The following is a 24,039-nucleotide window of genomic DNA, read 5'->3' on the forward strand; positions in this document are numbered from 1 at the left end:
AATGAAGCAAAAAGTCTGTAATGCTTTTTCACTTCACAAGTAATATATGAGAATAGAGTCATATATGCCTACATGCTGTTGATAACACTTTTCATTTGCCTAATCGTGAAATTTAATATGCAAGAATAACACTAGAGTGTTCTAGTCATTCATCTTAGAGGCAATAGGAATAAATATCTGGGTTTTTTCCTTCTCTTTTTTCACTTGTGGTTGGTTTTTGGATTTTTTTTTTTTTTTTTTTTTTTTTTTTTTTTTGTGAAGCTATGTTAAGTTTTATAGTTATCTGGTTGCTTTGGACTAAAAATAGTTCTTAGTAAGTCAAGTGACTTTTCAAGCTAACCTCTCAGAAGACTTTAATCTGCATTACAAGCTAGAAATCTTTGAAGCTTATCATGTTTAATTTGAACAGCAGAGCCCAAAAAAGAAGTTAAAGAAAAAGAATAAAGGCAAGGGAGAAAGTCAGAGTACGGCAAGCAAATTCAAAACCAGCTGTTCATATTACATGAAGGTTTTACATCACATTAGGTTTCTTATATGTATTTGGTTCTCCACATGATAGTTTAACCTAAAAAATGACCTAAACAACTGTTAAATGAAATACATTAATGGCAATAAGCAGACCAATGCTGCTAGGAATAGAAATTTAGGACAAAACTGAGAAGATTAAATATATATTTGTTTATATAATGTTTTCTTTGTTGTACAGATGACATTAAATTGCAGTCATATTTAAAAATATTTCATTATCTTGATGGTACCCTTTCACTGCATTGTGTGCTCTGCATGCAGAAAAGCATCTATTTAGTACTGTTGTTTTGCCTGGGGAGAGATCATGCCCCAGAGCACATGCAAACTAAAGGAACTGGGAACAGAAGACAGTATATCCAGACCAAAATAATCATCTATACTTCATTATTGTTCTTTTAGTGGAGATGGAGTTTAGGATAGTTTCACCATGAAGTGGTGCTGTTAACCTGAAAATTATAAGCTTGAGCTCACCAGGCAGTTCTTTATTTTGCTGTGAAGTTCCATTTTCTGACTAAAGATGAATAGCTAAATCCAAACTAGTAAAAGAGCTTTTTACTCCTTTCCTCAATTGCATAGAACGGCTACAAACTCCCCCAGCCTCCTGTGCACCATGAAAGCCAGTTGGAAAGAACCACTTACCCGAATGTTGATCTGTTTGTCGTGAAGCACTCTCTGCAGCTCCAGAAGGCTTCCCTTCAGCGTCCTCAGCTTCACAGCCAGCTGCTCTGCCTCGTCCTTGGTGTGAGCCTTCCCCTCCATAAGCAAGTTCTCGTTGTGCACTGACAACTCTGACAAGGCGACCACTTTCTGTTCTATTTCAACCAGCATGTTCTGCAGCAGCAAAAACAAAGAGCCAAATTCATACATTTTCCAGAATGTGTCACGCTTTCTGGCCCACCTCACCAGTCACCAAGCTAAGGGCAAATCAGATTATCATTGCTTTGCTTCTCAGTCCATTTCAGAGTCCTTAGGAATACGCTCGCAAATGTTTGCAGTTGCCATTTTTGTTTGCGACCTTTTACAAAATATGAAATTTAAAAGTTATTTGAAACAAAAAATTCTTTGCAGAGGAGATGCTCTTTATTTGCACATTAAGGGTGGCTAAGGTGCCAGGCTGACACCCACAGTGACAAGAAACAGCACACAGCTAGGTTACTTCTTCCCTCCTATTTCATGTACATGTAGTAAAATGTTTTCTACGTCCTATGTGTTGCGTTGATAAGCTTCTCTTCCCAGTGTTTGCTCTTTCTGATTGGTGCAGAAAGGATTTCTGTATAATCCTCTTTAGTCTAAAGAGAGACTTAAAGTGACAAATCTCTGGCATGTTTATTTTCAAAAGCTACTTTCCTGACATTCCATTAACCATTCATGTATTGGAGGTGCAGAGCATAATTTGATCTTCCAAATTCAAAGCTCCTACAGTCCTTGATCAAAAGCCTAGCCTGACATCAAATGTTTTTGTTTCCAGAGCAACTGTCAAATATAAACTTACATATATTGCTCCTGAAGGGATGTGTGCAGGATAAGATGGGAAATGTCTCTAAAAAATGGAAAAAATATAGAACTTTATATAAAACTTAATACTGTATTAAGATGTTAAGAACCAGCAAAAGAACAGTGGCATTAACTTTTCTAAAAAGTTAACAGTTCTTTTTAATTTTGAGTTTCCTATAGATTAAACGAAACAAAACCACTTTGTAAGTCCACAGGTTTTATCTACATAAAACAAACAGCTCCTGAGGATTGGTGATGAAAAAACATTTGAGACTGAAAATTCCAATATGAAACAGTGTCAGTAGAAATTTAACGAGATGTTTAATTCATTGGACAGATGAAACTTAACTCCCATTCAACCTTAAATAGTTGAGATACTCATTCTTTGATATGAAAAGGGATCTTTTGTCCACCTGTCTCCTGTCTATCTTGTAATTTTAAATTATTATGTTCATGAAGTGAACATTATAATGTTCACAGAGTGTTTAAACTCACATTTAAAAAAGGCAAATGCCCACTAATCTGAGAACCTGAGTGTAATAACTGAGCCAAGTTTTGCTACTTAAACAATATACAATTATTCCTATTGCAGCAAAATGTTCTCCCTCAGTTGCTCTGGTATTCTGGGTTGATTATTATTAAATTTAAAAAAAACCAGTAACTACTGCTAATTACACTCCATCATTAAATGTGAGTAGAGATTAATCCTAAATACAGAACAACACTGTCCTGGTCAGCATTGCTAGGGGAAGTGTATTCTTGAGCTGAGAGAGTAAGAGTAACAAAGAATACTGCAGGTGTTTTCATAACTTTGCAGAGTGGGGCAAAAATGGAAAGTTAAAAAAATACAAGACCTTAAAGCAAAACAAAATGCCCTCCAAAAGTTGTAGAGCTGCAAATGTTCTTGCAGCCATAAAATCTTGTTTTCCTACTGCTATATTAACATGTACTTTCTAAAGGAATGTTTTCAATCTTTAGTAAGAAGTGGGGAACAGGCTATATTTAATTTCACAAATCGCTGATGATGTTAACTGAGCATATACATAGGAGGTACTATGGAGCTCAGAAACTTCACTAATATACTGGCTCATCCCACCCAAATCACAGAACTGTTCTCATTGGAAAAGACCTTTAAGATCTGCAAGTCCAACTATTAACCTAGCACACTGCCAAGTCCAGTGCTCAACCATATTGCTAAGGACCATATCTAAATGTCAACCTATCTCCCTGAACAATCCATTCCAGTGTTTAACTGCCCTTTTAGTGAAGGAGTTTCTAATAAAAACCTTCCCTGTTGCAGCTTGAGTCCATTTCCTCTTGTCCTGTTGCTTGTTACTAGGGAAAGAAACCGACTCCCACCTGGCTACAACCTCCTTTCAGGTAGTTGTAGAGAGTGCTAAGGTATCTCCTCAGCCTTCTCTTCTCCAAATTAAATAACTGCAGTTCCCTCAGCCCCTCCTGGTGAGACTTGTTCTCCAGACCCTTCACCAGCTTTGCTTCCCTCCTCTGTACTTCAGTGTCCTTATCGTGAGGGACCCAGAACTGAACAAAGTATTCAGAGTGTGGCCTCACCAATTCTGAGTACAGGGGTAAAATCACTTCCTTAGTCCTGCTGGCACACTGTTTTTGATACAAATCAGGATGTTCTTTGCCTTCTTGACCACCCAGGTACGCTGCTGGTTCATGACTGTTGATCACACTGGCAGGTCCTTTTTCTCTGAGCAGTTTTCCAGCCACTCTTCCCCAAGCCCATAGCATTGCATGGGGTTTTTGTGACACAAGCACATGACCCAAACAATGGTCTTAACATTAATGCTCCATATTTGCTTCTTACTCAGACAAAGCTATGTCCATCCTCTTCATCTAAACATTAAAGGGACAGCAGATTTTACCTGGCAGTCTACCAGCTGTGCTTCCATGTCCATGGGTTCCTCAGCAGTAATGAGAGCAGTGTCCAGTGTTGCTCGGGTACTGAGCAGCCAGTGGTCGAGCTCATCAGCCTCACAGCGGTACCTCTGGAGCGCCTGTTCTTGCCGCTGTTCTTCCAGCTGCTCATTCAGCCTTTCCTAGAGGTACAGATTATATTTTACTTTTTTTAAAAGACATACACCATGATAACTGCTTTTAACTGGTTTTTTCCATCTCTTGCAATTTCTATATAGTATTTTTAAGCTGTAAGTTATTTGTTTTATTAACTGGAAACTTTTACAAAATGTTATTGTTTTCAGTTGATGAACTTGCTTTTCTGGCAACTGAAATTCTGTTTCAGTTCAGTCACATCACTCTATTTCTACTTTCTTCAGTAGATCTCTGATATTACAGCCTTCAAAAGGTGGGGTCTCTCCTGCCTCCTCTTGCTGCTCTCCTTTGGGTTGCCTTCATATTTATTCAGTTTACTCAATTAGCACAGCACTGTTGCTTAGGGAGAAAAATGCATGGGACAGAGTTGGGAGTGGGCTGCAGGGAAAGAACAGCTTTGCCTTTTTTTGGCAGCAGCAAGCTGTTAGAGGTATTGTCTCTCAAGAAAGACATGAGAGGGGTACTTCAAGGACTCAACAGGGTACCGCTGGGCCTTTGGTGTTGCCACTGTGGGTAAAGAAAATACTGAAGATCTGTCTACCTTGTCTAGCCTCTTGGAGGACCCATGTGCTGTGGGGTGTGGCTGACCATCTAGAAAGCAGCTTGGCAGAAAAGGACCCGGAGGCCCTGGTGGACACCAAGACCAACACAAGTCAGCAACAGGCCCTGGTGGCTAAGGCAGCAAATGGTACCCTGGGCTGCATCAGAAGTGTGGCAAGTGGGCGTAGGGAGGTGATCCCTCCCCTCTACTTAACACTGGTGAGTCCACACCTGGAGTACTGTTTCCAGTTGTGGGCTCCCCAGAACATGTCAGATATAGAGAGTAGAGGGGATTTGGGGACCAAGGTACAGATAGAATAGGATGGTCAGAGGATACTTAGATACATCAGGTAATCTGAAACCTAAATATGCTACAAGTGGCATGGAACAAGCTGAGAAGATGTTATTGCATCTATATGGGATGGACTTAACTTCAGTGCAGCCTGTAGGGTGCTATGCTTTGCAACTGTGGCTAAAACTATGTTGATAACACAGCAGTGTTTTGGCTGTTGAATAACAGTTGTTGTACAGCATTAAGCATTTCTTATGCACAGGCTTTCCAACTGCACCTCACAAAAGCCAGTAGGCTGGGGGTGGGCAAAAGGTTGAGGGAGATGACATATCCAGTCCAGCTGATCCAAACTGACCAAAGAGCTATTCCATACCACCACACGAGATCACACTCAGCAATAAAAGCTCAAGGAATGGGGAAAGAGGTGGGTGTAGGGGGGGTGCGTGGGTCCGGTTAGCAGCACTTAATGCATCAGCATTCCCAAGAAACTGTTACATGTACTGAGCCCCTGCTTTCCAGAAAAACTGGCTAGACATCTGCCAATGGGGAAGTTGTAAGTTCCTTATTTTCCTTTGCTTGCATGCACAACTTTTCCTTAATCAATTAAGCTGTCATTTCCTCAATCCACAAGTCTTTTTTCCTGCCTTTTATTTTTTCCCCAACCCAAGGGAAAGGGGAGTGAGGGTGAGTGTTTAAAAAATGATGATAATTTCTATGTGTCTCAAGCAAGTTGGAGCTGAACAGTTTTCAAGCTCTAGCTGTTCCTGTTAGGTCCACAGGAAGAATAGTATAACCAATGCGTAACCTCAGCAGCAAAATATTTTCATTACCTGTTCTACTTGTATTTCTACAATTACACCTCTACAGTGTTCTGGAAGATTTTATCTGTGAAATCGGTGCTATAAGGTCACAGGTTAAATTACTGAGTATTGCCTGCATACTATACATATTTCTTAGCCTGGATTACTGGGGGATATTTGTGCTACTGTATTAAAGTAACTGTCACAATCCTAAGCATAGTTAAAAGTAGTGTATTTAAATCATACTTTATCTTGAAAGTATTATTTAGCAGCTCCTCCTAAGTACTATCAAAAACTTTGTAGGATCCTGTGTGACATTCTAGTTATAATCACTAAGATCCTTATCCTACTTCCAGCTCTTTATTTCTATGTAAAAGCCATTTTGCATAAAATTTTGAGAAGTTAAATTTAGTGCATCTTTTTAAGAATAGCAAAAATATTTTCTAAGGACTTATTCACTGTGTCAGATGGCTGCACATAAATAATGCAGCTGATGCACCCTGGGGCTCCCCTATGAGCCAGGTAGATCCACAGAGCCAATTCTCAGTCTCTCAGAATGAATTGATGCTGGAAATAACGAAAACAGCATTTCCTGTTTATGACTTCACCGCTGCAGTTCTCAGCAGTACAGCAGTAAAGCTTCCCTGTGATGTTCAAAAGTAGCCTAACTGCAGCCAGCTTTAGCACGACTGCATTTCTTTCACCTGTAAGATACACATAACAGCATTCCTTTGGTAAAGGTGGCAGATAAAAAAATAGAGATATATCTTCCATGATAAAAGCTGGCTCACAAATCACTAGGAAAATGAGCACAGACAACAATGCAACAAGAAGTGTTGAAAGAGGTGTTATTTACTGTTTTGAAGTCTTCCCCCTTCTCTTGTCTCACAGTTTGGACACAAGATTCCTCAAAAGTTTACTGTAGATAACATGACTTTTATTATCTGCACTTTATTACTTCTCCCGTGGAGGACAAGTAATATCAAAGGAACCTATTGACAAATGTCATGAGGATATTAAAACCAAATAATTCAAAACAAAACAAAATTACTCTTTGCAGTGTTTCCAAGTTCCTTTTGGTTACTTATCACCTAGCATTAAGATGAGAGACTCACTAAAAAAAAAACCCCACCAATAATTAATCAATGAAAGATCTGGAATGTGATCCAAAAGACCCACTCCTAAAGATTTTTCTTGTACCTCTAATAGCTGTCTTTTTCCTGATGCCTTCATTCGAATTGTGGCCATTCGTTCTGCCAAGACTGTGAGAGTGGACTGCAATGCCAGCTGATCAGCAGCCTCTGCATCCAGTGATTCCGAAACCAGCTCCTGGGCTAATGATGTCTGAAGCTCAGTGATTTCTTCTTGTAACATTAAAATCTCATCCATCAAAGCCTATTTGGAAATGAGAGAAGAGAAAGTATTTGCTTCATTTATCAGTGAGAAGAAACTATCTCAAGAGGAATAGGCTTAACATAAAATTTAAGATGGCTGTCTCAACGGAGCGTAGGGAACAGAGAGTAGTGCAATATATCACTGCTGATTTGGTACAGTCAAAATTCAGAAGGACTGAGTCCTGATTTTAGATGGTTAAGCTAGGATTGAGCATCTGATAACTGAGATGGATTTCAATACTTATCTCAAATTTCAAACATAAGACTAGAAGGAATTATTTTTGGAAATACTGTTTGTATAGATTTATTCCTCCAACAAATTTTCAGGAGGGTACTCTAGTAGATACAGTGATGATAATGAATGAGTGAGTGTGTGTTTGTGAAAGAAGAACATAGCTATGAGTTTGCTTCCAGACTGAAGCCTACTAATTTTGCTAATTTGACAAAGAATATCCAGCAATATTTGTAAACTATTCAGAGATTAACTCCATGATGTACAAGAAACTACTATTATATTCTTATCCTATAAATCAGTTTGCAAGATTCTTTAAAAAGGATGCTGCATTACCAGTACCTTGGAGCAGACACTTTTATGTCTGATGGTACATACATGAGGGATGCACAGGACATCACACAGTGCTAAAACGTTATCCTTTTCAGAACACGGAGTTCCTACAGAAATGAGGACCAGCCACACCAGCTGGTTTCAAGCAATCTGATAGAAGGTTTACATGACTAGAACTTGGACATATGGAAGACTGGTTACTTGATGAAGTATTCCTTTATTATTGAGAACGCCATTTATCAAGACTTCCCTTGGGAGGGAATTCTTTGTGTGCTTTGGTTTGTTTAACAAGGCAGAGATTACATTTACATCAATTTACAATACATCAGTATTGGTTATGATCTTAATAAATCAGAGAACATTTTAAATAGTCCAATCTATGCTAGTAGAACTGATGTGTAGGTGACACTGAACTCAAACTTTGACAAAAGATTTTGCTGAAAATTTCAATTGGACAAACTCTTATGGATTAACTCTTTAAAAAGGCTCCTTCTTAAAAGAATCTCCAGTACACTACCTTTAGAACAGCAGGAAGTCCAGAAAGGTAAAGCATATACTTAACAGAGAAGGTTCATACAACTAATACATGTTTTTGAGGCATCCAGACGTGAAGAATGCCACTATCTAAAAAAAGGGAACTAAGATACACATATAAGCGTATGCTCTCCCTCTATTTCTCACATCTAAGTTTTTACCTGATGTTCAGCCATCTGGCTCTCTGGGCTTTTGGCCGCTTCCAAGCTCTCATTTAGTTTGATTTCAGTGGTCTCCATTTTTGTGGATATAGACTGGAGCGTGTCCTGATACTTCTGCTGACGCTCAAGAGCTTCATAGAGGGTGCGCTGCTTTTCACTGATCTGAAGAGGAATGGAAGGTATAAATCCTGACCTCTGATAAAAGATTTGCTTTGCTCTTTCTTCTGCTTCATACGTCCTTACAAGAATAAAATAAAAAACTTGCAAGAAGCTTTCAGAAGTATAAATTATAAAGCAAAACAACCACATTAATATTTACCTGTTGAAATGTCATTAGTCATGTCCTGACTGAAAAAAATGGACCTCAATAGTCAGTGAAAACCTAGGCACATTCTCATGCCTTATTTTAGGTCTTATGCACTCAAACATGTGGTTGTGCACACTTTGCTAGACATATCGTTCTTAATACCCCATAATAGCTACTGTGCCTCAGCAAAGAACTAAGATATATAGCATTTATGAAAATACAGAGCATTTTCATACAGCACTGAATGATTATGCTGCACTACTAAACAGAAAAATGTTAAGTTGACTTCACATTTGGAGAAACTGGATTCTTGGGCCTTTTTTGCCTACTGACAAGTGGATTTCCCTGCTAGGTTATGGAATAAAGTCTGAAAACAACCCATATTTCTGAAGGCAACTATCAGCCTTAATGACTTTTATTTTTATTTAATGGGGGCCCATCCTGCACAGTCTTTCAAATAATAAGCAAAGCCAATGCAATACAATATCACAACTAGCAGTTCTTGTTACCTAAAAACCAAGAACTGCAGGGAAGACAACAAGCTAATCCAATTCTTTGCAATTTATTCCTCACAAACTAGCTGATTATTTTGAACTCTCAAGATGAAGACTCACCACATTTTTCAGTGTTTCCCAAGAACGCTGCAAATCATCCAGTTTGGCACTAGCTGCTGATTCGAAGCCTGGTTCATAAAACTCCTGGGTGGCTGAAGTGCTGGGTTGAATTTTAGCAGCTTCTGTCTGCAACTGTTCAGCAGACAAGGCCAACTGTTCAGCAGACAAGGCTTGGTAATAAGCAATGTCCTACAAACATGAAGCACATTACTGAATTTTCAAAAGGCATGGTGATGAATAAGAGTATCCCTCCACATACTACCCCATTGCATATGTCCATTAAAAAAAAAATCTACCAAGCCAAAACAGAAAACCTCTGAGCAATGCAGTAAATAAATATTTAATAGTAGTACTCTAAGTATGGTTTGGAGCTTCACTATGATTAAGACTGTGGATGCATATTTTTTCATGTTCATATCAGCAAGGAGGTGCAGGAGGCAACTGGACAGACATGGAACAACAGAGGGGAGTGCTACAAATCAGTGTTGTTCTAGCATCATCACGACCACACATGGGTAAAACCCATCACAACACACAGTGGGACAAAATACTATAGGTGGCAAATAATATCACCCTAGTCAATATTAGCAAAGAGATTGCAATAAAAGAACAAAAAAGGAATATGCTCAAGGACTAATCAATGATGTAGGAAAGAGTATGAAGTACTAAGTTACAGTAAGCCTTCAAACAAGCAGGTACTCTCAACTAGCTTATTAAAGATAGTAGGAAAAGGGGTCAAAAGTACTAAGGAAGATGGGCAACTGCTGATAATTCAGGATGGAGCTGTTTTTTACTAGAACTTCTATACTCCGTGTATGGACATTTCTTCAACTATGGTAAGTGATGAGAAGATCAACAAAAAACATAAAATTAAGGAAACATGCATAGTATCTATATTTAAGTCAGGAAAGCAGACTTGATGACAAGGATTATTTAAAACTGAAGCTATGCCTGACAGTTCCCACCACATCTATCTGGAAGGTCAAAAATGCTGCAGCCTTCCTTCTTATTTGGTAGCCCTGCTTAGGGAACTATGCTCCAAATCATGTGACAGAGCAGCTGTTACCCAGTTTTGTCAATCATTTTGAATTTGTAAATGTGCCTGATAAAAAAATGGACACAGTTTTGCTGTCAGTGAAAATAGTAAGACATTTTCCACTAATTTCTGTTAGGTTGGGCCAAACCTCTTTTCAGGCAGCTCTCAAAGCTACCATAATATTTGCATTAAAAATTGCTCAAAACCAACTGAACATTATCCTTGGAAAATCCTCCTCCAATGATTACAAATTTCTCAAATTACTTTTTTCCTAACTTTGTATGATGGAGAAGAAAATTTAGCATGCCCAGCCATGTGACTGAGAGAAAACTGTCTGCCTGTTGACAACTTAGAGAGCTGTGTCTATCAAACAGACCACAGACCATTTGCTGTACTGCAGCTGTAAGAGTTTAAATATGTTTAAATACCTAAAGAGAGGGTGCAAAGAAGACAGTCTCAGGTTCTTTACTGTGGAGCCCAGTGACAGGACAAGGGGAAGTCAGCACAAACTGAAAAACAGCAGGTACCCTCTGAACATCAGGAAAACCTTTTTTACTGTGATGGTGACCGAGCACTCGGACAGGCTCTCTAGGGAACCTGTGGAGTCTCCATCCTTGGAGATACTCAAAAGCCACTTGGATATAGCTCCAGACAACCTGCTGTATTTTGACAAGGCTTAAGGAAGAGTGTTGGACCCACTGAACCATCTGTGATCTCCAGAGTTCCCTTCATACCTCAACCATTCTCCAATTCTGCATAGGTATATAAAAGTCAGGTACTTAACAAGACTACTTCTGGGGCACCAGAGTTTACGGTATAATTAGGATCATAATTTGGAGCAGAATCCTTTTTCCCCAAATGTAATTTATATATGTTATCTAAAACCTATGTGAACAAAAACAAACAAGCTCTGAAAGAGTATAGACACCAGGCCACTCCGTAGGCACAGTAAACTCTTAGGTTCTGTTTTAAACCAAACCTAGGGAGTACAAAATGCCCACCTGTCTCAGAAAACACCCCATCACCCAGCAGCGACACAGATAGAGCTCTTCAATCCTTGCCCCAAGAATGAAGAGACTTATCAGGTTTTCTGCATCTGGGGAGGGATTTTTTATAAGAACATGTAGCAGTAAGACAAAGATTAATGGCTTGAAGCTGGAAAAGGGACGATTTAAGTTAGACATTAGGAAGAAATCCTTTACTGTGAGGATGGTGAGGGTGCCCAAGGGAAGTTGTGGCTGCCCCCTCCCTGATAGTGTTCAAGGCCATGTTGGATGGGGCTTTGAGCAACCTGGTCTAGTGAAAGGTCCCCCTGCTCATGCAGGGTGAGTTGGAACTAGATGATCTTTAAGGACTTTTTCAGCCCAAACCATTCTATGATTCTATGAGGAATGGACATTTTAACAATTCAGGTGCTACTCACAGATCACCACCAATATTTTAAGCGAAGGCAGCAGCCAAGAGTATATTTCACTCATCACACATCTTTACTGAGGATACTGAAAAGACGAGTCTCTCCAGAAAAGCAGAAGACCCAAGAATGGATACGACATAAAATTATCCAAAAGTGTCAGATGAGATATGTCTTCAAAGGCAATAATTGGGAAACTCGTAAAATCTAATGAAAGTGTTTATGATACTCAGTAGCCAACATGGAATAGGCAACAGCATGGCACAGCATTCAGTACTTCAATTTCAAAATTTTTGCTTTGACCACAAGATATTTCCAAGTCACAGTGAAAAATTGCTCCAGTATATACAACTTCTCATTTTGCCTTGCCTACACCTACTCTCAGGTTCTCAGCTAGTCCTCTCTCAAGGCCAAGGGAAAAGCTGTGCTTCTGCAACTTATTAATGATAATTTCCAGAATAAAGGCCTTATTATTTTAAAGAGGGGAAAACAAGTCTCTTTTCCCATCTGTCCAACAACTTTTTGGAGTAAACAACAGGGCAGATTCTTTTTGGTATGGCTTTAATGCTATTAGTGTGTATCCAGATGTTCTTACACATTTTGTTGCTCCTATAGAGACCCTAACGTATCATGCCATCTTTTACAAAAATTAGCCAATGAAAAATACTCAAACTTTGCTGTTAGGATGAAGGGGCAAAGGTTGTGTTTAGATTTCAAAAGATATTTAACAAGGGTTGTTGCACCCTTGATGAGTTTTCATAAAGAAGGAAGGAGAAATAATTATTAAGTAGGCTGTGGGCAAGGAGATAGAAAGACATTTAACCCAGTGCTGAACACTTGGACCACAGGGCCAGCTGTGATCTCCAAGGCTTTGTGTCAGCATTTCAGCTTTTGCAGTTCAAATGTTCTGCATTATACATCTGGAAAATAAGTTTTAGAATAATGCACTGATTTTTAATGAACTATATCTTTGGGTAAGCATGCTAAGTTTCAGCCACAGAGGATTTTCATTCAGTACAGCAGCACAGATGAAGTACCTGATCTTGCTACACATCAGAAAAAACTGCATCACAGGACTGTTGCCAAAATATACCCCATGAAATGCCCCAGCTTTGTAAAGGTAAACCTTTTAAGAGTTGTTTCCCACTTCCCATCCCCAGTTGTCTTTAGAGGGGTTTCAGTACAAAACAAAAAACCTGGGCAGCTGTTAAGATAGAACAGTGCTATCTGTCACTTTCTTGCATTTATGGTTTTAGTTTAAGTTATTTCGATACACAAGACAAATATTTCCACTAACATGTACTTGGCATTTGTTTTATATTTTCATGACTTGTTAGCAATGTAAAAATAGTGCAGACTCTAGTCCCAGCTCAGACTAGTCACCACCTCACCATTCAGAGATGCTAGGAAACCCTGATGAAAGACCATACACAGATTATAAGAGTTAAATTAAAAAATGGTCTTAACATTCAACCTTCCCTCCCAAAACACCCCATTTCGTATGACCTTTTAATTTCTTCTAAAAAGCAGATTAATGTAATTTTTTGCTTTCTACAGTTCCCATTCATATGCTTTTCTGGAACTGTGCAGGTGATTTCTCTCAATATTGGCTCCTTTTTAATACAAAGCATATTCAAATTTGTTTTGCCGAATCTATTACCGAATATACAATATTTTTAAACTTACATTTAAGCTCCTAATTAATTTATCTCTAGATAGTTTGCTGGTTTTATAACCAACCTTCTTTGCTGATGTCTCCCTGGGAATTCATCATGACCAGCACTGGTAGTTTTATAACTTTTGTAGTTTTAACCTCATGTGAGTATAAACCTAAGCATTTTGTAAGATAACCACTGCATTTTGGAAATATCCTTCCGCTTCCTGTTTAGTACATGCAGTTCATTTCAACGTTAACCAAACTGAAGAAACCTTAACCTGTCAGGCTTTTAGATCATTGTACCACTCGTAATTTTATATTTTCAAGTAAATTTTTCTTTTCTTTATCTTTTTATCTTCTGACACATGAAAGACAAAACCTTTATGTTCAATTTCACCCTGTAAAGTAGAGGTTCTAAAACTGGCATTCTGGTGTCAGTTCATTGTAAAGAGCATCTTCATTGGATTCTCCCTATTATTTGAGCTACTGCAGCTCTTGATCTGCTTTTGATTTTTTTTTAAATTATTTTCAGATCAATGTAATGAACTGACACTAAATTTGTGTATTAGAAAGGAAGTTACTTTTTCTCCTTTATCTCTTTCACTGATCAACAGACATAAGATTTTTGTGCTGATATATATATCTGCCTTTCTACTGGAAGTAAACTTTACTGGGAATTTTCTGATAAGCTGAAATGACAGAAGAATTCTTATTTATTGTTATTATGAAGGTAACACTATAACTTTATAGTTATGAAGATTTAGTTACCAATCTTACTGTCTTACTTCAGTATTCTTTCTTAAGTCAGTTCATGAACACTAATCACTTACATTTAGCAACTTCTACAGCATCATATTCATCTTTCAAACCAGTGGAAGGAATTAGCTGGCAACTTGCTCAAGCTTGTCTGTTTCTCCTCAGCAATACAACACATTACCATCCTACTCTTGAAGTCTGTAGTGCTCAATTTTGGAAGCAGCCACAAATGAAAAAACTACTGACCAACCACAAAACCCACAACATAATGAATGCAGTGTGGTGGTGGCTGCTCCTAAGGCTCACTTCTAAACTTTTGAAGCTTAACACTTTATGTATGTCTTCAAGTGCATGGTATCCAATGAGCTTGTTCATTGCTAACATTTTAATCAGTCCTGATGTACATTATTAGAACTGCCAGAGTCCTCAGCTTTGATTTAAATTCTAACTTTCACTGAACTGCCTTGTTATAGCTTAAAATAGATTGTCAGTGAAAGTATGGAATGAATAATACATGAAAAAATACATGGAAGTTAATACTTGAGATGGTTTGAAGTGGAAGATACCAGACTGTGGCTTCAATGTTAGAATGTCAGTGGTACCATAAGATAGGTATATATGGACATAATGCAATGTTCTTTTATGGGCAGTACAAAATTGCATTTTTTTTCTCAGGATGCAAGATTCCATTGAGTATTATTGTGAAAATAGAAATAGTGACATGGAAGAGCTCTGCAATTGTCACTGAAAATTTATTTATAAAAATGGTGAATAGCTGTAGCACCAAATTTATACATTTTATATTCAGAAATTCAGTATTTGTATCCATTTTGGACTAGAACCTGAAGGTTCAGTTAAGTCAGAGGTTAAGCCTCAAATCCTTTGAGCTATAGGAAAACACTTGTTCAGAGGATTAAATGAACCACCTGTGGAATGGAACCAAGCATGTCTCTGAGATAAAAGCTGGATGAATGCCAAGAGGGAGGTACCTGGTTAACAGAAGCATCTGTATTAGCCACAGGTGAGGGAGAGCGACAGGCAGGTGGAGAAGAAATCTCACTGTTGGTTCCCTCCTCCCCAGACTCCTCAGTGACCGGGGAGAGCAGCGTGTGACAGCGACCAGCAGTCATCTGCCACAGGAAAAGCAATCCCAGAGCACAGGAAGAAAATCAGTTACCTCAATTTACTTTTGACTTAGACTGAGGTCAAAACAAGAAAACACATGGCCAGAATTACCATGCCATTATTAAGTCATACTTAATACTATTACATTTACCAGCTTAAAAAATCTGGTTCAATTGACAGTCTCATTTGCTTGTCATACTTCAGTATGAACATGCTGTCCTGTACTGCAATGAATTTAAAAGAATATGTATAGCAAGAAATTAAATTATAAGAAATTAGGGTTTATCTAAACATCTTGCAATACAATCACTGCTGCATATGTAGATACTATAGAGATCTACAGAATAATGCATTATTTGCCCCAGTACCCAGGCCTCGTTAGAACAAGGGACAGACTTCAATTAGATAGACACAATCCAGTAGAAATATATTTTTCTTGATTCCTCAGTGCTGTTATAAAGTGATAAATGCTCAAATCTGCACTCTAATTTTACTCAAAAATCCCAATAGCATCAGCAGAATGTTTGTAATGAGAACCAAATGGAAACAAATAGAAGCAGAGTATTTCAAACATGAGGCCTGACAGTACTCAGCCAGTTTTCATTTCCAACACACTAATCTGAGAATACAGCAACACACTATTATCATATCAACATATTAAGACAAGAGCTTTTAAAATATGCATATTATAAAAATATGCTTTATAAAACCTATACGCTGCAACGTTATGAAATATTTATAACAGTTTAATTGTATTCCTGCAATTCTTGCTCTTGCACTCTGACAGCTATGAAAAAGCGCTATATTTGCATCTTATTACTGATAACTTTGACTGGTATTTGTCTGTTCAATAACTTCATCCTTTATCAACAAGTTTTGGAAACCTACATAAAGCAAAATACAGTAAGGGGAAGCTGCAGCATGTGTGGCTTGCCACACACCAGCCATTTCAAAAGCAAAATGTAGATGTGAGCTGCAGCAATTTGCTACACAGGAATGTTGCAATGATGCAAAAGCAAGCAGCTCAGATAAACGGCACCGAGACCAATGCATTCCTTACCATAACCACCGAGGGATGAGCAGAGTGTGCTGGGAGCAGGTCTGAATCCAGCTCCTCCATTCCCTCTGAAAGCCCCTCCACTTCTGTCACTGTCAGCAGCATGGTGGCATGTTTTGCTTTCATAGTCAGCATCTTGCACTTGGAATTCAAAGAAGCAATTTGCTCCTGGTATCCTTTGATCTTCTGAGCCAGCTCCTGAGGAAACATTTTTTTTTTTTTTTTTTTTTTTTTCTTCCCCTAATGCAGAGGCAGCCTTACTAAAGGCCACAGGACCCGCAGCATTTCAGCTTCTGTGGTGAAGGCAAGCTCTCCCTCCAAGCCCAGCCAATAAAATCATAGCACTGCCTCTCAGACACCCGCAATAAGCCGCCGCACTAGCTGACAAGCAGGATGTTGATAGTGGAGGGAACAAGTCAGGCTGCTTCTGGCTGCACAGCTACACCGCAGAGCCCAGAGCTCTGAAGCGAAACCGGAAAAGCGCTGCGAAGGGCTCCGTGTCTGTGTGCGATGGCTGCAGGAGGCAGAGAGGAAACACCTCACGCATACACCCAGCCTCAACCTGACACAAACTCTGCTGTGAGCTTCAGACTGCAGCAAAAGGGCACGAATCTCCCCCTTCCTGCCCTGTTTCCCTCCCTTCCCCCTCCACCCCCTCTTTCTATTTCCATTTATCCGAGGAAAGCGAAGCGGCTCTGCCTGGCGCATGCCATGGAAATGAGGTCATATGGTAACCACAACTGCGAAAAATGCCTCGTTCAGCTCTCGCCAGAGAGTGAATTGTTCAAACAATAACTCGCGAGGTCTGACACGGTCAAATGTGATATGAACGATCAGTCACATAGAGAGATTAAATGCAGACTGGATCACTTTTTGCCATTGTTTGGATAAGATGTATTTTAAGCTTGCTCAGGTTTTGCGTAAATGGTTGGAATTAAAAGGTGGGCTGAACACAGTATAACTTTCTTTAAAAAGAGCTGAGAGAACTGTCCTAAGGCAGAGTATATTTTAAAATATCGTATTTTATGGCTAGGAAATTTTTTATCTGCATGGCCAAATACCATCAGAAGTTAAAGTTTAGTTGGAGAAGAAAGATGGAAATTAATCGCCTTAGAATGTAACCTGTCTTCTCTCCTAACCTGTACTGCCCAATTCAAAGATTTGAATAAATACGCTTAAAATGAAAAAATCGTGGAAGATTCTCACATTTCCGCCAAAGCTATTGTTTCTGTCTCCCTAGAGCCTCAGTTAAATGACACAATTTTGATCTATAGAGTGAAAACAATATTTGTATAAGCTTGCCTGATAAATCACTGATTATTTTATTAAAATATATATTCCCCCTTTGTTCATATATTTGCTTCGATTTAGTCAACAAACAACTTTTGAAGGGAAAATAGCAACAAAAGCTGCAAGATCTAGTGGGTATAATAGTAAATAATTACAATATTTTTAAAAAAGTAAGATTACTGCTTCAAGCTGGTAAAATTAAGATTTTTTTTGTTGTACAACACTTTCAGGAAACTGTTTCCTCAAAATCACTGCAGAAGAATTGTAATGAGAGATACGGGGTTAGAAATGGAAGGAGCACAAAGACTGAGAATGACACTTTACTGACTGGGTTTCAATGGTACCTGGTCACTGTTTGTCACCTTAGCAACAAAAGGAGCTCTCCTGGAGCTCCAAGGCTTTCCTCGGAGACTAAGCAGTCTTGATTATAAAACATCTACTACACCAATCAAAAAACAAACTAAAATCAAATCAAGGCATGACTTTACAGTCTAGTAGCTGGACGGCTGCTCTGTTTGGGAATTACCAGTCATTCATTAATGCTCAGTGAATGGCACCTCTAGGGCTAAGTGGGAAGTTACTGTCATTTAATATATTTAATATATTTAATATATTTAATATATTTAATATATTTATCATTTTAATATATTTATCATTTTAATATATTTGTCATTTTAATATATTTGTCATTTAATATACTCACTTAACCCCATCACTATTACTAAGATACAATAGCATTTGTGACATTAACATTCAATGCACCGAGCTTCTAACATATCTCTCTCAAAATGAAAACAAAGAAAATGAGGCAGAAGGGTGATTTGGAAAAAAAAAAACAACAAAACCCCAATCAAAATACCAAAACAAACAAAAAACCAAAACAAACAAAAAACCCATAAAAGCAACATCCTGTGAGTACTGTGCTACCCATTATGCTAATTCACAAGTATGGAGTTACTTGCCCATTTTCCTCTCTAGAAATCTAAAGAAACACATTTCAGTAAACATAGTTCCACAGTGGAGTTACACACATGCATAACGATACAAGCTTCCTACAAATCAAGGTGTACTTTCCCTCTACTTTATTCTTCTTATTTTAAGTCTAAGTAAAGTTACTACAAATGTCCTTTTGAGCTCTTTTTCATACAGGCTTCAACAAGGAATTTGATAAATAATGTTTTCTTAGGTACTAACACAAATAACGAGCATCTTGACAGACTTGCTTTTTGAAATAGTATAACATAGGGTTCAAGAAATCGTCCTTTATGTTATGCTTTTCCACGGTTATTTGGCAGACAAAATATTAACCAAAAATATGCATATCTCAGTCTTTTGAAACTCTTTACCCTTAAACATGGAAATCTTACAAGTATGAGACCTGTCCACTCTGGTTGATCCCAATATGTGCAATAGAGTAAAGCTGCTCTTTGCCTGCACACATTTAAAAGGAGTCCTAGCTACCCAACTTGTTCAAATGCACATGAAACTTCAAGCTTCCTCATTTCTAATTCCTTCCTCCCTGCATCATCATTCCTTCCTCCAGCAATATTACCCTGTATCACTGAAGTCAGTTTGCTACTTTTGCTGTTTCAGAACATTTAAAGAGAGAATAGTAGCATTTTAAATTCAGTATTAATCAACAAGAATTGTTTGAATAAGCCAAATGCTCTGCATTTACACTAAGTAACTTTTGCAACAACTGGATAGAAAACGAGCAGCACATACAACACTCGGTTATATTACAAAATAGCAGTTTTTCATTTTAAGGTAAAGAAATGGTGCCACCTGGTGCCAAGAGCAACACAGAGAATTCAATAGAGTCCTATCTCAAGAAGTACACATTAGACAGGACTCAGTAGCTCCCATACCAGCACAGTGAAAATGCTGCAGACTTTCCCAAATCATTCAAGGGCTGAAGATCAATGACTTTGAGGGCAGGACCTGTAACTTGACAGGACAAAACTCTTCACAGCAATGATTGTAAAAGAAGTTTTGGAGTGAACATTGAAGAATTTTCCTCCACATCTACTATGTTTTTTACATGATTCAAGTCCCTTGGTGTTCTTTTACAGAATGTTACTGGTATGGGAATAAGTGTATATATAGATGTATATATATATATGTATGTAGGTATGCATATGTGTATTTATACACACACACATATATGCAGCACTGAACTAGCAGCAATCACCTGAATAACTGCTCGTCATTGACTTCTGGATTATTCCTTGCTCAATATCTATGTAAACTCTCCTTTAACCATGCAATGCTTTCATTTGTCACCATGTTGCCTGGAGATTACAACACAGCTAACTAAATAAATTAATATTCCACACTGTAGCAATAGCATTAGTTTTCTATTTAGTATTAAGTCTATCTGCTCAAGTAGCCTTAAGCAAGTCTGAAATGCTACTCAGCTAATTTATGTCTGGTGCTTATGAGGAATCTTTTGAGTCAAAGATCTGCCACTGAGCCCATTAATGTTGCATTTTGGCTCTCCTACCTCATGATGGGAAATCTGGACCTGGAGTTCCTGAATGTTGCTTGTTGTTATTGGCTTGTCTTGGATTTCATGGTGAGCGCTCTCTATCATTTGCTGTAAATGTTTCATTTCTTGCTCATATTGTTCATATTGAACCACTGCTTCCTAGAAAAGAAAAAAAAAATAAAAATCGAGCATCTACATGAAATAAATATTTACTTAGTCCAAGCACAGCTTATTGCACTTCTGAAGTGGAGAAAATTTACATGTATTTGGCACTTCCATTTGGGGAAGCAAAGCAGGAATATAGTCAGGAAAAAGTCTATTAAGAAATACTGTGAACTGCAATGAAATAAATGGTTTCATTCATTTAAGTATTTTCAAAAAACAGTTCACATAATGTTATGTTTCAGATATTCAATACAAGGAGCTAAAACTGATGCTTCCAACAAGTATCTCTAGCAAACATACCCACTACCAAAAGACATCATTGGCTAGTTTCATAGTTTTACTAAAAAGCATTTTCATCTGCTTTTTCATGCCAAGCCCCAACTTATGAAGTGGAAAGGCTATATGAAAAAGATAGAATTAACAGAAAATAAAACAGGAAGAGGATTTTGAATACTGATTCAGACTATTACCTAATCAGTGTGGTATCCATTCTTACTGTCATAGATTTATGAGTAGTTTTTCTAACCTGTTCTTAAAACTTTTCAGTCTGAAAAGTTGTATCCTTCCTTGCACTTAAGTAACATTAAGTACCTTGGTGATGATGAAAAGTCATCTGTTATCTAAATTGAAGCTCTGTAGTTATACCTCAAGTCCCTGTATTTTTCTATCATTAAATCACAGGAAAGAAAAGTCTATTCTCTTCTTCATTGGAAATACCTTTTATATGTTTAGATATGAATTTGAGAAATCAGTCAAAACTTAGTTTTCTTGTATTTAGCAAAATTTGAAAATGTGAATTTAACAAATGCTGAATTACTCCAAAATCAGAAAGCAAATGTAAATCAATTTTAAATAAGGATAGAAAAAATAATTATTCTTATCCTTGAAGGCTATTTAATAATTCAGGAACCTTTATTCAATCGTTATAAGCAGTTGATGTTGTAATAACCCATTAATTTAATTAAATGATTATACATATTATAAAATGTAATTCATAAAACTGATAATTAGCTATTTTTCAAGTATTTTTGTCAGCATTAACAAAAAATCATAGCAAGATGAAGAAGAGAACAGGGGTGAGAATGACCGAATCAACAAATCATGAATGTTAGAATCCCCAAAACAATTGGGATCAGAAATTACTAAAACTTAGTGGGCGGCTTTCTAACAGTACTGCATGGAAAAGAGGAACAGACCAACATGTGAAAATCTCAATTTTCCTCCTAGATTACTCTGAGGCATGTCTGGGATGGAGCCTGAAGCTGCACTTGCCTGCATGATGTTGCACTGCTGGATGGCAGTGTGCTGCAGGCGGCTGGCCTCCTCCTGGAGCCGCAGGGCGCTGTGGCACATGGGCAGCCCAGTGACCACCTCTTCAGGAATCCTCAGGGCACTCTGACAGACTTGGACTGTGTGAACCTTTGGCTTCAGTGATTCCATTTCAGACAGGAGGTGCTGGAAGCAAAGTCAGGGCCACAATGAAGCGGTTCTGCAGAACTCCCCAAGTATTTCGTGCTCGATGAGTTCAAGCACTAAACCAAAAAAATTTGTTTATCTGGATTCTAAATACAATCAGGACACACCCTGGTTGGAGAGGCTCATTCTGAAATGAGTTAAATAAATTATATAATCAAAAGCCCCTATAGCAGAAATGAAAATAGTTCATTAAAAAGTATAGTAGCACCATTTTGTGTCTAAGTACAAAAATACTTCTGTTAATGTGTTTCAGAAAATACCTTTAGAAAATCCACAACTCAAAGCAGCACAGGAGTCATGTATGTATACACATACTCTAATGTTAAAATTCAAGTGGAACTACCAGCTGAAACATATTAGCACATTTTCAAACCAGCAAATGAATCCCATTGTGTACACAGGCTTCTTCTGAAAACATAAATTATGACTGAAAATGTTACTTAGGATTCAAAAGGCAATCAAACAGAAAGAAACACAGCCACACAGAAATATCTTCCTTTGAATAATCATACACTGGAAGCTTTTGTTAATAGTCCCTGTTAATTATGTTCACAATGTTCATTCTAGCTGCCTGTTCATAGGCATGAGAAGGGTCTAAGTAAAATGACTGGAGAATAAATTAGATCAGAATTCTTTTCTTCTTCACTGGGCAGAGTAATGCGTTCACAGGAAGAAATAGAAAAGGATTTAAAAAAGGCAAAAGGCAAAGTTGCTGAAAGTGGCCTTAGCGAATTATAAAAAGTTCAGTGGGTATAAATCAGCAAGACAATGTATGTGGCTTCATAGGGATGAAGGGACTGGTCACCTCCCTTCTATACCATATGCAGAAAGATAGAAAATGGATCTGATGTGCATACTGATGACAGAATTGTGGTTTGGTCTTCCTCTGCCTTCTTAACACATGGTGGCTAATATGTAACCAGAGGTTTCCTAAATGACCTGTTCCTCAGACATCACTGGTGAGGCCTCTTCTCTGGAAGGCCCCATAGGTGCTGACAGAGGGAACCTTTATGGTGCAGTTGGTGCCCAGAATTTCCCTAGGGCTGCATGCCAGCCAGCACCTCTGCAAGACTTTCTCTCTGATCTGGTGAAACAGGTGAGCAGGGGCTGCTTCCCCTTCTGTACAAAATAAAGTCATACTGTGAGACCTGACAGAGCCAGGATGAAGAATACACATAAACAAGTGTAAAATCCATATTCCTTTACTCTTGCCATTGGTGACACATTTCACTTATACTCATCAATGCCACATTCTGCAATTTGGTTGCAAATCCCTAGAATAAAGACTGTATATTTTAATAAAAAGGGAAAGCCCCGCAAATTTTCCTTTAAGCTGTACTTTTTTTCTGAGTATTTCAATTCTAAGGGATTAAAATATTGGACCTGTTAACATCTAATTTTCATTGTCAGGTTTGGACAGTTATATCTTTATATTAGCTTTCAGAAAGAAACGTTTCTTAAAAAGGAATAACTGGGGTTATTTTTTATCATGAGACTGAGATAAAAAATAACAAATCAACAGATCTCTGTAATAGGCCATGTGCAATACAGAAAGCAGCAATATCTGATGGAGGCAATTCAACTAAAAATATAAAAAATACAAAAGTCTTAAGGAAAAGTGAATTTTCTCTTAGCTTTCCAGTTAATTATTAAAGGAGTTAGCAAGTGATTATCTCATTGTATTTCTATCTGTAAAATTGAGATACCAATCTAGTCTTCCTTTTGAAGTACTTTAAGAACCTATGGATGAAAAGTACTGGATAAAATCAGAGCTTTATCACTATTATTACTTATATGGCTTAAACATGGATTGGAGGCACAGTTCTCAGAACTGCATCACCCTAAGAACAGACTCCTAAAGGACAACAATTTAAGCATTCCCTTCAGGGAATGATTTTTCCCATGCCATCCCTTATGTCCTTGGCAGTAATTTGGGGCTAGACTCTGAACCAACAATGCTTCTAAGAAACGCCACGATCAGTCTCATCCACATTCATTCCTCTTGTAAGCTCAATCTGCACAAGTGCTAACTTTGAGTTACTGGACCTTTACCTGTCTGTGAGAAAGTTGCTCTTTCAAGCTCAGATGCCCAAGCTCTGGAGAGGTCAGTGTGGCTTGGGCTTGTTCCAGAGCAGCCTGCAGGGCTCTCAGCTCAATTTCAAATTTTTTCATGTCCTGTAACACAACACATTTTATTGAGAAGAAAAAAAATAACCAATATTATGAATATATGTGGCTAGATTTTTTATGCACATTCTTTATATACAGTG

General features: G+C 38.0%; 1 protein-coding gene across 2 annotated transcripts in view; it reads right to left on the reverse strand.

The window, feature by feature from the left end:
- The window catches only part of SYNE1 (spectrin repeat containing nuclear envelope protein 1), a 299,972-nt gene that overhangs the window by 83,815 nt on the left and 192,118 nt on the right, over nucleotides 1-24,039 (reverse strand). For both annotated transcript variants that reach the window (XM_071740591.1, XM_071740590.1), the window contains 10 exons: nucleotides 23,822-23,944; nucleotides 21,566-21,748; nucleotides 20,144-20,287; nucleotides 16,354-16,548; nucleotides 15,158-15,298; nucleotides 9,309-9,497; nucleotides 8,388-8,549; nucleotides 6,934-7,128; nucleotides 3,915-4,088; nucleotides 1,168-1,359 (listed from right to left, as the gene is read on the reverse strand). In XM_071740591.1, the coding sequence (XP_071596692.1) occupies nucleotides 1,168-1,359; nucleotides 3,915-4,088; nucleotides 6,934-7,128; nucleotides 8,388-8,549; nucleotides 9,309-9,497; nucleotides 15,158-15,298; nucleotides 16,354-16,548; nucleotides 20,144-20,287; nucleotides 21,566-21,748; nucleotides 23,822-23,944 (1,698 nt within the window). The remainder of the gene's footprint in view (nucleotides 1-1,167; nucleotides 1,360-3,914; nucleotides 4,089-6,933; nucleotides 7,129-8,387; nucleotides 8,550-9,308; nucleotides 9,498-15,157; nucleotides 15,299-16,353; nucleotides 16,549-20,143; nucleotides 20,288-21,565; nucleotides 21,749-23,821; nucleotides 23,945-24,039) is intronic.

Source organism: Heliangelus exortis, chromosome 3 (genome assembly GCF_036169615.1).
Source record: "Heliangelus exortis chromosome 3, bHelExo1.hap1, whole genome shotgun sequence".
Classification (NCBI taxonomy): Eukaryota; Metazoa; Chordata; class Aves; order Apodiformes; family Trochilidae; genus Heliangelus; species Heliangelus exortis.